The 16,946-nt window shown below is 35.0% G+C and overlaps 1 protein-coding gene across 6 annotated transcripts in view; it reads left to right on the top strand.

The window, feature by feature from the left end:
* The window catches only part of triob (trio Rho guanine nucleotide exchange factor b), a 279,189-nt gene that overhangs the window by 19,884 nt on the left and 242,359 nt on the right, over positions 1-16,946 (top strand). For all 6 annotated transcript variants that reach the window (XM_056475717.1, XM_056475716.1, XM_056475711.1 and 3 more), the window contains exon 2: positions 5,241-5,291. In XM_056475717.1, coding sequence (XP_056331692.1) covers positions 5,241-5,291 — 51 coding nt within the window. The remainder of the gene's footprint in view (positions 1-5,240; positions 5,292-16,946) is intronic.

Consider the following 16,946-nt stretch of genomic DNA (forward strand, 5'->3'; position numbering starts at 1 on the left):
TCATGCTGAAGAATTTGCGCTTTCCTGTGGTTTGTAATGTAATGGGCAGCACAAATGTTTTGAGACCTCAGGCTGTTGATGTTACCATCATGATGTTACCACTATGCAGATCTCTCGCATGCCCCTATACTGAATGTAACCCCAAACCATGATGTTTACTTCACCAAACTTGACTGATTTCTTTGGGAATCTTAGGTCCACAGATGATTCATCAGAAAAATCTACCTTCTGCAACTTTTCTAAATGATCAACTAGAAGTCAAGTTATTATTTGTTAGTCTTACATCTGGGATTGATGACAAGACTTTTGTCAGGTAGTGTATCTGTGCATGCAAAGGTTCTGTGCGATTGATTTTAATATTTGATATATATTTGTGAAATATTTGATATTCCAATTCTGAGACATGTGTAAGAACACATGTATTTGTTTAATCATCTTAATGATTAAACAAAACAGCTATGTATGAGAAGTCTTACCTCTGATTTATATTTGGTGATAATGTCTGTGGGCGTCACCATTCATAATTAAAGCGCAGCTTTTCGCTTATATTGTATTGTTGCTCATTGTCATACTAAACATGGGTTGGTATAACATTCTATGATAACCTTGGATCAAAATATTACAGTTTCACGGTATCACGGTACTGTACTTACTGCTCTAAAATAAGTTATTTTTAAATGTCTTAGCAAAAAATAACAACAAATCTTTTCCCTTTGAAAACAATGTATTTTGTTTTTGAAAGATTTAAAATATTTTGTTACAGTAAACATGTCAGACTAAATAATTCAAATGAATTATTGACTTCTGCTGTCTTCATTAGTTTCAAAAACACAGATTTCTTTACAATTAAAAACAGCATATTTGGAGATCATTTCTGCTGGAAATACTGTTGTCATAAAAAACTTAAAAACAAATGTAAATAAAAAATATTACACATATCTTAGAAACGGTATTACAGAAAATTTTGGTGGTTTTAAAACCTTGACTTTTCCAAACCACGGTATACCTTGAAAACAGTTATCGTCCCATGCCTACACCATACATTAATATAAGGTCACATGACAGCTGAGTGGGACTGTGAAAAATAAATTGTGGAACACTGACCAACATGAGGAGACTTTACTTACACGTGACTTGTTTTAGCTATTTTGGTCCACTTAGAAACTTTCCTGTGTGAAAGTGAACTGCACCAAGAACTAAGAGCAACATTGTAACAATTTTAATCACTGTTTCAGAACAAAACAATCGATATACGGGTGTTAAAGCACCCTTACAGTATAAACTGATCAACTTTTCCTAAAATGCATGAAAGTAAGTGTCTATTTAACTAGGAGAAGAATACAATAAACATTCAAATTACCTAAACACTGTGAATCTATTGTGAATACCACACATCATCACATTATGTGTAAAATAATCATCATTGCTAAGGCTGAATATCGATTCAGATGCCCCTATTCGATTCGATTTAAAAGTTTTCGATTCAGTTTGGTTTGATAGTTCATTTGATTCTCGATTTAATCAATACAGATTTAATTCATTTACAAACAATAAATGATTTGTTCTGCTAGTACGTACAGGATGTATTCAAATATCTGCAACCCAAAACAAATTGAAATAATTGATTTTATTGACAACATTAATTAGCTTTAGTCTTTGACAAGCAATGCGCTCATATTTCTCTGGCTCAGTCTCCACAAAATAGATACTGAAACACTGTCTAAGCTGTTCACCAATCACAATGCACTGGGACAGCTAACCAATCACAACACATTTTGTTTACTGGAAGTTGGGCCTTCATCAATATCTGAAAAAATCAAGCCATTTGTGCCAGGCTGGGAAGAAAGGAATTGTAATGTTTTTTTTAAACCCCCAAGCATGGGAGCATATACACCCCCAAACAAAATAAAGACTTTGTAGCAGAGCATAATTGTAGCAGACCCCTTTCAAGAAGTCACATCGTTTTCATAGCAAAAACAATACAAACGGAAATTATAAGCACATTTTGTAATCTTTCCACAATTTTTTTCAAATCATAATTAAAACCGGTCATCCTGCATTACCGCAGAAGTCTGCATAATATAATTTTTTTTTTTAAATAAGCTCACCCTATTCTCTTCTATCCTTTTAATTATTTCTCCATTTCCATTCTGTTGGCTTTACTACACATTTTTGTAAATAAGTTGATAGTTGTGTTTGCTTAAACGCCTTCAGATGTCAAGATAAGCCTTCACACATGAGTGGGGTTTAACCCTTGCAAGTGCTTGTCCAGATAAACTGCTCCAGCATGTGTGCACCTCAGCATTCAGTATGGTCTTTTGCCTATTGAGTGTCCCGCTGAGACCCTGTGATATGATCTGATTTAAAAGAGTCAACCCCTAGTGAAGCCAAGCCAAAATCCTCCCTTATTACACACTGAGGACTGACGCTCACTGATAAGAGCTCACTCCTTCCTCACTGACACTGCATCAGAGCTCATGGCCTTTACCCTAACCTCAATATTGCATGGCAAATGTCGGTGCTGATCTGGGAGCATCTGCTGGACGAGCACCAGCTCTTTATCAGATAAGGGTGATGTGGCAGGGGCATGGACCAGTGGTCTCTTCTCAAAAGAAAAGGGCCCAGGCTTGAATGAATGTTTACCATAACATGATTTCAGGCAGCTTTTACTGAGGTGTAGCTTGTGCAAGCACACATATTGACACAGACATGATCATTTAAAAAAAAAAAAAATACAATTGACAAAAAAAATGAGAATCCTATCTTTGGACATCTTAATGTTTGGATGTGCAAATGCAAAGACTTGGAATATAGTGCATATACAATTAGGTTCATAAATATTTGGATTCAGTTTGATTCCTGGCTCTGCCTCTACAGCAACTGTCTTCAGTTCCTGCTTGTTCTTGGAGCATTTTCCCTACAGTTTTGTCTTCAGCAAATGATATGCATGCTCAATCGGATTCAGGTCAGGTGATTGACTTGGCCATTGCATAACTTTCCTTCAAAAACTCATGCATTGAACAATTATTTATTTAGTCTTCACAGTATTGTTATTACTGTTCTGAAATACATTCTTTTTAAATGTCTGGGTAAAAAACTAAAACATTTTTCCTCTTTGAACACAGTGTATATTATTTTGATTTAACATTTAAAATATTTTGGAACAGTAAACGTGTCAGACAAAGTAAATAAATGAATCATAGACTTCTGCTGTCTTCATTAGTTTCAAAAACACATTTTTTTTTACAATTTAAAACGACATCGTTGGATGTCTTTTCTACTGGAGACACTGTTGTCCTAAAAAAACATAAATAAAACATCTTACATATACCCCAGGAATGGTATAGCAGAAAGTTTTGGTTTTAAAATCTTGACTTCTCCAAACCATGATATACCTTAAAAACAGTTATCGTCCCATGCCTAAATGACACATAACATTTTTGAAAATTCAACTTTTCAATTATTATTCAAAATGAAACCAAATTCATCTTTATTCTAATACTATGAATAAGAAAAATCACATGATTTCCATCTTTACTAATTGTTTAATGATTATATAATATATTAAATGTGTGATGGGTACTGCATAACAACAGGAATGACTTATTACTGGTAGTCACAAATGCTGGTCTCTGTTAAAAGTAAACTGCTGGTCAACAATGATGGGTCAAGGAGCAGCAGCTGAGCAACTGCGAAGAAATAGATATTTTTGCATGACTTTACATTTTAGAGAATTTGAGTCAGATTGATATAGATATACAGTTGAAGTCAGAATTATTAGCCCTCCTTTTTTTCAAATGTTTTCCAAATTATGTTTTACAGAGCAAGAAATTTTTCACAGTATTTCCTATAATATTTTTTCTTATGGAGAAAGTCTGGTTTGTTTTATTTCAGCTGGAATAAAAGCAGTTTTTCATTTTTTAAAAGCCATTTAAAGTTCAATATTATTAGAGCCCCTTAGCAATATATTTTTTTCCAGATATCTACAAAACAAACCGTCGTCATGACTAGCCTAATTTCCCTAACTTGACTAATTAACCTAGTTAAGCCTTTAAATTGTATTTTAAGATGAATACTTAAATATCTTGAAAAATAACTAGTCAAATATTACAGCATAGACTTACTCTGAAAACTTACCCCTATATACATGATCTGAAGATCACGAATTATGTAGCCAGAAGTACGTATGGCTGCATTTCATCTTTTTTTTATCTTTAAAATGAATGCTACGGGGCGATATGACGCTGTTTCTTTTTGCGCTTACCAGCTGACAGCTTAATTCCATATAGACCATTTCAATGTGGTGATGTCATTGGCCCATAAACATTTCCTGCCTGTTGTCACACTATTTCATACCTGTAACCTGTAAGAGGTAACATTATTTATCTATATGTGGAACTTTTTGGACTCTTAGAAGCTACGGAAATTTAAAATGTAAAACAGGAAATACGTCAGGACCATTGTTATTGTTTACATCCCTTAAAATGATCTATGGACAGCTTTTTCGCTATTACCAGTTTGTTCGGTAGCTCGTCATGTACGTCCGCAGAGCGAAGTTGACCGTGACAACGGGTTCGAATCCGGTGAAGAGGAAGCAAGTAAGACAAAAGCAAAAGCCAAAAAAATAAGTAAATAACAGGGCGAGAATGTGGTAAAATCTGAAAACGTGGTAAAAATCAGGCTGCCGCGAGGGCTTTTTGGGTGGGCACTGATCAATCAGTGCTTTTTAAAACACTATCGGTTGGGTTTATTGAAGGGGGTGGGTGTGGGGATTGGTCGATCGGTCAATCAGTCAGTCAGTCAGCCGACAGCGGCCTCTGGTGGATTTACGTGAGAACAGCAGGGGTGAATGGCACTCGCGGGAGAAATTTGAGATCTGAAAAATCATACACATCGGCTTCTGGTAAGTTTGCGAAAACAAAAACTGCAAAAATGCTAATAATATTTGTAACTCTCCAGAAATGTATATAGGGGTAAGTAATCAGAATGAGCCTAGGTTGAAATATTATGTACTGTCATATTGATTCCTTATGATTTTCTAAATATTGATCATTCCACGTCCTTTCACACTAATGTCTAATGTTCTAAGTTCTGTGGTGGACCATGATGTATTGCTTCACGATGAATGATTTCCGCGCCTGTTCAAAACCTCACTTCAAAGTGTTTATGAAAGCCTTTCATGTTTAGGAAAAGATTGAGGATGTGCTTTATCTAACCTCTCTCTTTCTGTGTATTTTCAGAGTGCTCTCTTCCAAAATGTGAACCCAAGCTTGAGCTACCAAGTCACACAGGTAAGAGACTGCTGTTGCTCACGTTTATTTTATAAACTCAACAATTTATTGGCAAGCTTTCACAAACTGTCTTGGTGAAGAAGCTTCCAGTGCACTGATAGAATTAATGTATGTAAATAAAATTATTGCATTTGTTCAATTATTTAGTTATTGTGTACTTTTTAGCTATTAGCTGGCTGTATATTATGTTTGGTTTTAATTTAACATGATACGTTTGTGTGTCTCGAAATCCAGTTTGTCAAGAATATGGAATAGCTTCTTTTGTCTGTGAAGTGGATTCATTTAAAGGGAATAGTTCACCCAAAAAATGAAAACTACTTCATAATTTACTCACTTTCAAGTCATCCTCAATGTACGTATATATCTTTTTTCCTGTGAGTCAAACACAGAGTAGCTTTACATTTATCCAGGCCTTTCAATCCTGTGTAATGGTGTTGGATAGTGACTTTTTGAAGCTTACAAAAGCACATAAACAAACCCATAGACTGCCAGGGGGTTAATGCATCTTATGATGTGGATAAATGTGTTTTTGTGACAGAAATATTTCAGATTTTTAAATTATAAACTACAATTTCTGACCACAGAACACAGATGTCCTACTACTTCTGGCAAGATTTTGAAATGCGCATCTAATAGTTGTTACTAGAAGTGATAGAGCTGCAGCCTGGAAGTGAACGAGAATTATTTATATAATTGATTAAATTAGCCCTTAATTGTATTTTATTAACGTCTACCCCTACCCCAACCCTAAACCCAAGCCTCACAGTAATGTAAAACACTAATTATACAGGTTATTATTTAAATTATATATATTTTTTTACTAACGTCTACCACTACCCCAACCCTAAACCTAACCCTCACTGTAATGTAAAATATGAATTATTGTTGTACAGTGTCACAAAAATGATGCTATATTGATGTATATTGAGTATCTGCAGATGTATGCCATCTAGATTTTACCGCATCCAATGGACACTATCCCATAATGCCATGTGAGAGAATTCATGGTCGCTTAGGTATGTCATAGGTAAGTCATTATCACAAAATGGCGGATGCAGTACTTCTGAATTCCATTCATACTACTCTCACTCATAGTATATAGAACCCACTTTTCTTCTCGAGTAGTAGGCAATTTCAGGCACAGCCACTTCAATGAAGTGCAAAAAAGGAAGGCATAACATTGGAAAAGTAATCACTGCGGTTTCTGTGGTTGCTATTGTTTTTCTATGGTTGGCTATTTTTTATGACAATATTTTTGTCGCTTAAACTATTTATTTGAAATGAGCTGAAACAATACAATTCTTGAGATTTGTGAGGGGACAAATTAGTTGTTTTATGTCAATCCACTTAAATGTGTTAAGTTAGCTTTATCCATATGTGTTGGGACGTGAATGAATTGTGTAGAACCTGGCATTTTTTCGGCAGATTTTTCACATCAATCTGGTGGGACAGATTTATACCTTTTTGGAAGCTTCAAAATAAAAGTCACAATCCAACACCATTATACAGCATGGAAGAGCCAGGATAAAGTTTTAAACTACTCTGACAGTGTTCGTCTAAGAAAAGGTCACTCACTGAGGATGGGTTTAGAGTGAGTAAATTATGGAGTAAATTTCATTTTTGTGAACTATTACTACATAAGAGTTAGGGATATTGGAAAAATCTGATATTGCGATATTATATTTTTCTGCTGTAAATATTTCGATGTAAATACATTTTCACAAGATAGCACTATTTGATGATTGTCTTGGGTTTTCTAGCAGTTTTCAGGTACAGAAATTAAATAATGCAAAATAAGGCTTTTCTTATATTGCTTTGTCTCATTTCTAGTCCAAATATCTAAACAAAATTCTTAGGTTAAATAAAAATATTGTTGATTGTCAACTTCAGATAAAATAAGGCAAAATTAAGAGTTTTTCCCTTAAAACAAGCTAAATTATCTGCCAGTGGGGTAAGTAAAATAATCTTGTTTTCGCTTTGAAATGTCAATATTTGGACTAGAACCAAGACAAAAATTCTAAGTACGAAAAACTTCTTTATGCATAAATCATAGAAATTCCATGTAAATACAGTGATTAAATGCAATTCTGTAGCGTCTGGTTTAATATAATCCAGACTTAAGGCTGATTTATACTTCTGCGTCAAGCACACACGAATGGTCTGGTTTAGCCGTTCCACGGTCGCATAGGCCTCGCCGCGGCTGGCGCTGACGCACCTCTCAAAAAATTTAGCTACACATCGCAATAACGTGTAGTGCAAGCTCTGACTGATTGGTCAGCTTGTTAGCGCTGACTAGTGTGAGCAGGACTGAGAGCTGCGAGCCCGATGGAGTGAGTGTTTACAAGTGTCGAGTCTCGTGAAGGAGCTCCAGGTGGAAAGTTTGTTTTGTGTTTACTTTATGATTATAGCTGTTGAATGTCAATGAATGAGCGAATTTGAGCTACATTTACATTTTAAAGTAGCGTAAAAACAAACCACTAGCGAAGAAGCTCGACACAGAGGAACATAAAAACCTCAATGCTGCTTGATGTTGGAATTTGATATTTTCTTCTTATATTATTATACTTTTTATGTATAGTCATGAACACACTTGTTTGTAGAGTAAACAGTTAGAGTAAGTAGAGTAAGCAGTTTTTTTTGCCGTTTGTTATTCCTAGCCATTTCTACAAGTGGTCACTGAATAGAAAGCTCTAAAACAATTGCAGAATAAGGTCAATACTGCAGCATTTGTGTAAATGCCGTCTACATCAGATTAATCACTTTCCAGGAACCAGACCTTTATTGAGGAAATAGATTTCTTTTCTTTCTTTTTTTTTTAAACCAGGCAGTCGAAAGGTTCTAGGACGTATTTGGGAAGTAACTATACTTGACCCAGTTAAGTCTAATATTAGTTGAACATTTGCTTGTCCCAAGATAATATCTTCCGCAGCCAGCCAACACAGTTAATATGTGGATCTCCTCCTTTATTATGCCTTATCAAATGACCTTTTCAAGCTATTTAATGCATTAATCACTTCTGTCGTAAAGATCTGGCTACAGTGCGGTTCTTGATGTCACCATGATAATGATTTTTAAACTTTAAACAATATTCCTGTTATTCATTCGCTCATTCATTCATTCATTCATTCATTCATTCATTCATTCATTCATTCATTCATTCGTTCATTCATTCATTCATTCATTCATTCATTCTGCTTATATTTTGACAGGATTGTTTTAATTTTCTTTGACAAAACCTTAAAAACAATAGCATCATTACATACTGTTAAGTTTCAGCAATAATGATAAGAGCATTTAAAGTTCCCTTATTGTGCTTTTTTCGAATACTACATTTCATGTTGCGTGTAACAGCTGTCTGGGTGCAAAAGGTTTGCAACGTTTTAAAATTCACTCAGTGATAAATGATTTTATTATCATACAGTTGAAGTCAGAATTATTAGCCCCATGTATATTTTTTCCCCCAATTTCTGTTTAACTGAGAGACGATTTTTTTTCAACACATTTCTAAACATAATAGTTTTCATAACTCATTTCTAATAACTGATTTATTTTATCTTTGCCATGATTACAGTAAATAACAGTTGACTAGATGTTTTTCAAGACACTTCTATATGGCTTAAAGTGACATTAAAGTGACAGCCTTAACTAGGTTGATTAGGTTAACTAGGCAGGTTAGTGTAATTAGGCAAGTTATTGTATAATGATGGTTTGTTCTGTAGACTATCAAAAAAAAAGCTTAAAGAGGCTATTAATTTTGACCTTAAAATGGATTTTAAAAAATTTATTCTAGCAAAATAAACCAAATAAGACTTTGTCCAGAAGAAAAAATATTATCAGACATACTGTGAAAATTTCCTTGCTCTGTTAAACATCATTTGGGAAATATTTAAAAAGAAAAATAATTCAAAGGGGGCAAATATTTATGAGTTCAACTGTATATATAAATCTATATAAATTAGAGTTGTGCAATTAATCGAAAATTCGGTTTCGATTTTGGCTTCTAACGATTACGAAAAAACAGTAATCGAGATAAAACGATTATTGCATCAAATACCGCCCCTTTTCAGTTGTACAAATTTGTTGTTCTTCAAAGCTCAGTTTCATGTGAAAATTAATAAAAAGCATGTATTGTAATGAACTTTGGGCCACTTGAGCATGGGATGCGCATCATTCATTGATGTACATTCGAATCATTCATGTTTTTAAAAGCGCGAATGAGACCTCATGCTGTTGTGTGTGTGCGCGCTCAACCTTAGAGACAGGCTGAGCACACTGATCTGAAGTCATCTTAATGTTAGCGCTTTAATGGTCAAATGGGTGTCAAAACACAGTGTTTAGTGATTATTCATATTAACCCTCATTTGTTTAATAAACAAACGAGTTGAGAATCATAAGACATGTTAAAGAGAAACTATTAAGCAGAACTGCACTGCTCCTAAAGTAACAGCGCGCAATATACTTGCTACCCACTGTTTTTATCATTAATAAAACAACATAAGCACAAAATCACTCACTGCTCTTGACTGAAGGACTTTTTTAGTTGTAATTAAAGTTGTTTTCTTACAGTGAAGATGCTTATAGCACTTAGGAAAAAAATAACTGTATATATACAGTTGAAGTCAGAATTATTGGCCCTCCTGAATTATTAAGGACCATTTCCCAGAGATAGAATATTTTCATTTCAACCCATTTCTAAACATAATAGATTTAATAACAAATTTCTAATAACTGATTTTTTGTATCTTTGTCATGAGGACAGTACATAATATTTGACTACATATTTTACAAGATTAACAGCCACAACACCCCATCGTGTGGGATCCACTCATTCCAATTGCAGGCCCTCGAAAGAGACCTGCATTGTTATTTTTCGTCGCTCCCTCTCCGTGTCGGAAATGGATAATTTGTGCGCCTGCTGCCTTCCTTGGATGTGGTAGCCGTTTCTCAGGCTCCCTCTCCGAAATCAAACCCTGATTCCCCGTCACCTTTTCAGGAGTATTCAGTTTAAAGTGAGATTCAAAGGCTTAATAAGGGTAATTAGGCAAGTCATTGTATAACAGTAGTTTCTTCTGCAGACAATAAAAAAATATATAACTTAAGTTGGCTAATAATATTGACCTTAAAATGGGTTTTAAAATATTTAAACCTGCTTTTATTCTAGCCAAAATAAAACAAATTAGCCTTTCTCCAGAAGAAAAAATGTTAGAGAAAATACTGTAAAAAAATCCTTGATCTGTTAAACATCATTTGGGGAAAAAAAAGTTCACTGGAGGGGTTTCGAATAACTGTGATTACAATTATGACCAAAATAATCGTGAGTGTGATTTTTTTCCATAATCGAGCAGCCCTAATATAAATATCATTAGCCCTTTCCCGTGTATAATCACACTGGTGTGATGAGCCTTGGCTGGTCCGATCACACCGGTGTGATTAGAACGTTCAGAATGCACATCATCAACTCTGAGGCACAGAAAGAGGTGCGCAGCTCTTGTCATAAATCACAATTTATCTGTGCTTTCAAACAAATAACATTTATTTTAGGTTTCAGACATTCAAATACACATAACTACAATAAAAAAAACATTTAAGGTTTTTAAAATACACTCGAATGTCGATAATGACAATAATAATGATTTTTATAACACTTTTTAATACACACTTTTTATGTTACTAAATTATTTTCTTTATTCCTCTCTCAGATAAACTGTTGCTTATTTTTGCAGAAAATTATGAATAAACATGATGTAAATCCAGCAGCTCAGATCTCTCCTGCATTTGTTGCTAGAAGGAATACAGCTGCAATAGGAAGTTAACAAAAAGTATTTGTATTATTTATTATTTAAATGTAAAATGTTATATGTTGTACAGTGTCACAAAAATGATGCTATATTGATGTGGGTATCCTGAGCTCTATCCCATCTAGACTTAACCTTGCTGCAGGAGAGGGTGAAGTCTAGATGGGATACAACTGAGGATACTCACGTCAATATAGCATAATGTTTGTGACACTGTACAACAAATAACATTTTTACATTACCGTGAGGGTTGAGTTTAGTGCTGAGGTAGGAGTAGACGCTAATAAAAGACAATTAAGCTTAATTTAATAACAAGATAAATACTTCTTGTTAACTTAAGATTGTAGCTGTATTCCTTTTAGCAACAACTGTGGCACTCATGACCCATCATATAACAAATAATACAATCATTATTAAGCTGTTTAAAAGACAAAATATATGTTCCATCACATATTTGAGAATCGCAGTATCAGACATTTCACAATATAATCGGAACATTTGTCAATATCTACAGAAAAGGGCAAAAAGAAACAAAAAAATATATACACACGGATCATTGGGGCTGGTGGGACACATGATAAACTTGACACTGGACTAAACTGGACTGTCAGATGGAGTATTGCATGAAAGTGTTAAAAAAACGAATTGATTCTGGATTGCTGAGTTGAGTCATCAGGAATGCCTGTTTCATTTTCATAACGGTTTATGTAGATACTGTACATAAAATATTTGCATAATGCCAGTGTATATCCTCTTCACTAGCTGATGGCAAACAACAGGACACAACTTTTATACTGGGGAAAACAATGCAGATTCGCAAAACTCTGATCCCTGAAGCTTCAGAATGAATCTTTTATTTGCATCAGATTTGCACTTTGTTGTTTATGATCGGGCTGGGTAGGATGGCCAAAAATTGTGATGTACAGTATATATCTCAATACTGTCTATATTTATATATTTGTATTAAAAAATTATTTGGTTTACATCTTACCCAGTTTTGTGCAATGAATCAATATTAAATATTATCAGTATTTAATATTAAAGGCTATAAAACAAATGTAGTACTAGTACATGTATCATGTGGACTAAACTTAAGCATTTAAATGTGAATAAATGTACTAAAATTACGTGATATTCTAACATTAGCTATGTTCCCATCTAAAGATGCAAATTAAATTTATGTGAATATTAACATTTGACAATAAAGCACTGTTTCCATCCAATGAGTCACAGAGAAAAAAAATTCATAACTGATAAACTGGCAGCTAATATGCAAAAGAAAAATCTAATTTGCTTTGGTTGGAGATTTCCGCAGCTGCCTACAAAACAACATTTCTAATATTTCATGAATATATTGGTGAACTTTGTCTACAGTTCACCATCTTGATCCTGTGAACAGTGCTTTTATGAAATTTTCTAGTGGCAATAACCTAAGGCTACGTCTACACTAGGGTTGTCACAATACTGTAATTTGGTACCAGTTGAAAATGACTTTTTAGAAACGGAACAAATTTCCCTCGAACATTTGTGCGCTGTTGAGTGCGTTCTTAAACACCGCTGATTTGCCATTGTGTTCACGTGCTCAACAGAAATGACTGTGATTGGCCATGAAGGTCATAAGTTCACCAAACTAACCGCTATTTAGTGAGTGTAACCGCAGATACAGGGATACTGAAGCATTTTAAAACCGTGATTCATCAACGGAATGCTCATATGTCAGCTTAAAGACAAACCAGCTAATCTTTGCCGCTTTAAAATGCTGCTTGTTAGCGCTTAAATGTTTGTGGGAAATTGATGTTTTTAAAATTCCAGTATCGATTGGTACCGAATTCTAGTATCGTGACAACCCTAGTCTACACTGATCGGATAAATTTGAGAATGGGGGTTTTGTCTAAAAACTTTCCATGTTCACACGTTACTTTCAATAATTTCCTTCATCCACACTAAAACAACTGAAAACGCTTTCCTTCATGTTGTGTGCATGTGAACAGACGTGAGACACTTTTACTTGCGTCATATTTTCCTTGCATTTATTTACTTTCCATCTCTGAAACGTTGTGGCAAAGTGTTGCAACTGTCATCTACTTTCACCGCTGAACTATAACTCCCAGTAAACATTCCATATCTTTTCAAGAGAGGCAATATGGAGCATGTACAAACTGACATTATTCTTTAAAGGGCACCTATGGTGAAATATCTACTTTTCAAGCTGTTTGGACAGACATATGTGTAGGTATAGTGTGTATTCCATCATATTGGAGTGATATAAACATCCCCAGTCCTTTTTTTTCAATTTATTAACATAAAAACGGTGGACCAATTGGAGTGGTTTTGAGACCGACCACAACTTGACGTAGGAGTACGGTCCCCCCGCCCACCGAATTGATTGACAGCTGCATATTAACATGTGTCCATAGTAATGCGTATAATTATATCAACAAGACAGGGCGTGCACAAAGCAACTGGCAATAAAAGGTCTGTTCAGTTTGCTAGAATCATCAGTGATCAAGAGTGAGTTTTACAAGTTCAAAATGTTTTAAAACAGTGCATGTGTGTAATGAATTACAACGATTTATTTCATCACCACAGATGCGTGTCAGAACAGTTAGAAAAGAAGACGCTTCAGTCCCGGTTTGTGGAGGTTAAATCAGGTTTATTTTGTACATTAACATAACAGATATCCATACAGCAGTGGAGATTAACCTGTATCCTGTTACATTTGAATGCAAAAAGAGTGCAAAGCTAAACGTGCGCGCTGTCTGTGTGTGTGTGTCCACGCTCTGTATGTCTGTGTATATATCTGTGTGTGTGCGTGAACTTTGTAACCACGTTGTGTGTGACTCATCGTTGCAGCTCTACAACAAATTCATCAAATACTCATTGGTAAAGTTCTTAATGCAGTATTTCTCAGAAAGGTTACGTGACATCTGCTTCCATCATGTCTGTCTGTTGTCTGACGCAGCTGAGGGAGGAGATTAAGGCACACTGACAGGCACGTGGAAAAGGTGGGCGTGAAGGACTAGCCTTAAAGGCGCAGTACACAAAAACCGCTACCTGCTGCTGAGAGCTATAAAATAGAAATTTATAAAAGGTATAATAAAAAATCTGATGCGTGTTTTGAGCTGAAACTTTACAGACACATTCTGGAGACACGAAACACTTATATTAAATCTGGAAAAAGGGGTAACCTAGGTGCCCTTTAATAAAGCTGTCCAAACGGACAGAATTCAAAACATCTGCTTTAGAATGTCCTCCACCATGTTAGCTGTATTGGTGACATAACTGTGTCACATGACTAAAATGCACATCATTTTCACAGTCCACACTGCAACATGAAAAAAAAATTCTAATTTATTCATTTTAGACAGCATTTTAAAATGATACGTTTTTGTTTCCTAAAAATGCCGTCTCAGATTGGACGGAAGGCCAAAACGGAGAAAAAAACATACATTTTTAAGTGAAATGTATTAGTGTAGACATGGCCTAAATCAGTCAGTCAGTAAGGATGTCTGAAAATAAATGGGGTTGTATGACAAATTCTCACGTTCATCCCCTACTGCATATTTCATAAATGGGACCCCAGCTTGTTATTTGTTTCTAGCTGTGCATCTCACAATCAACCCTCTAATGCCTACTGAACCTTAAATATACAGCAATAACTCAAAATCCTATTAGAAAATATCCAGCTCAGCGTGGTTTTAAGAAGGTATCAAATTGTTGCTTACTAATAATATCTCAAAAATAACTCAGAAATCTGATCTAAATCTAAAACTTAGCAAAAACAAAGTTTAGTATGGGCGATTGTAGGCAAGCGAGCTCTGCCCTGTTCCCAGGAGTGATTTACTCTCTCTCTAATTGGAGACTGAAGTGTATTAGACACATGCCGAGATGTGCCGGAATCGGTTACGTTCTCTGGTCCAGAAAGAGTCACTTGCACAATAGACGTCTCTAAAGGAGGTCTTTATGCTGTCTGCCAAAATCCTTGCCATACTCATCACCGCCAGTCAGTCCACAGATACTGGCCAGAAGAGTAAACTTAAAGGCTACAAAGTTTCTTTAGTGCCCAAAGCCTTAAAATGCTTCTTTCAGACAGATGGACACTTTGGCAGGCTTCTCTCCAAACCAGCTTTTAAACAGGTTTAGGGTCATAAACAATGATGTGTTGATGATGTGTTACTCACCCTTGTGTCCTTCCAAACCCCTGAGACATTTGTTCATCTTTAGAACACAAATTAAGATATTTTATGTGAAACACAAGAGCTCCCTCATCCTCCAGCAATGATACTGACTCTAAAGTTCAGAAAGGTAACACAAAATATCCTAAAAACAGATCATATGCATTTAGTGGTACAATCAGAATATTATCAAGCAATGGGAATGCATTTGTACGCGCATAAAACAAAAATAATGACTCCTCAGTTTCAGTATGTTGCACACATTCACAAGCACCGTGCACCAATGGATAAGCCACCGGACAACTTCCTCGGTTTGAAACTTAAGCACAAAGTGTGGCCTATACTAGGGCTGCATGATTGAATGAGTAAAACACTAAACACTAAAATGAGTATTACAGTTTGTTTTGCTTTAAATAAAGATCACGATTGGGGCGATACAGTGGCGCAGTAGGTAGTGCTGTTGCCTCACAGCAAGAGGGTTCCTGGTTCGAGCCTCGGCTGGGTCAGTTGGCATTTCTGTGTGGAGTTTGGATGTTCTCCTTGCATTCGTGTGGGTTTCCTCCGGGTGCTCCAGATTTCCCCCACAGTCCAAAGACATGTGGTACAGGTGAATTGGGTAAGCTAAATTGTTCATAGTGTATGGGTGTGAGTGAGTATGTGTGGATGTTCCCAGAGATGGGTTGCAGCTGGATGAGCATCTGCTGTGTTAAACATGTGTTGGATAAGTTGATAGTTCATTCTGCTGTGGCAACACCGGATTAATAAAGGGACTAAGCCGAAAAGAAAATGAATGAATGAATAAAGATCACGACTTTCTCACAATTCTGTAGATGTAAAAAAAAGGATAATATAAATAGGCTGTTAATATTATTGTACATTCTCAAACATATGATAAAACAACAATAATAGTATTATCTGTAGGTCTACTGTTGGTTAAAATGCAAATTTTGTATATACTTGGACTGGTGGACCTGTCCTGGTCATTAATTTACTGTAAAGTGATTACATCAGGATATTGATAATTCTGAAGTTGAATTATTATGTTTGAGACATATGCTTGCGATATGTCATTGATAGCGTTATTAGACCTTTTTTGTCACTGGTAAAATGAGTCATTTGTTACAGATATGTATACATATACATATAGTTGAAGTCAGAGTAATTAGCCCCCCTGAATTATTAGCCCCCTGTTTATATTTTTCCCCAAATTCTCTTTAACTGAGAGAAGATTTTTTCAACACATTTCTAAACATAATAGTTTTAATAACTCATTTCTAATAACTAAATTATTTTATCTTTGCCATGATGACGGTAAATAATATTTGACTAGATATTTTTCAAGACACTTCTTTACAGCTTAAAGTGACATTTAAAGGCTTAACTAGATTAATTAGGTTAACTAGGCAGGTTAGGGTAATTAGGCAAGTTTTTGTATTATGGCAGTTTGTTCTGTAGACTATCGAAGAAAAAAAAAATTAGCTTAAAGGGGCTAATCATTTTGACCTTAAAATGGCTTTAAAAAAATGTAAAACTGCTTTTATTCTAGCCGAAATAAAACAAATAAGACTTTCTCCAGAAGAAAAAATATTATCAGAAAATTCTAAGGAGGGCTAATAATAATATATATATATATATATATATATATATATATATATATATATATATATATATATATATATATATAT

The sequence above is a fragment of the Danio aesculapii genome, chromosome 16 (genome assembly GCF_903798145.1).
Source record: "Danio aesculapii chromosome 16, fDanAes4.1, whole genome shotgun sequence".
NCBI lineage: Eukaryota > Metazoa > Chordata > Actinopteri > Cypriniformes > Danionidae > Danio > Danio aesculapii.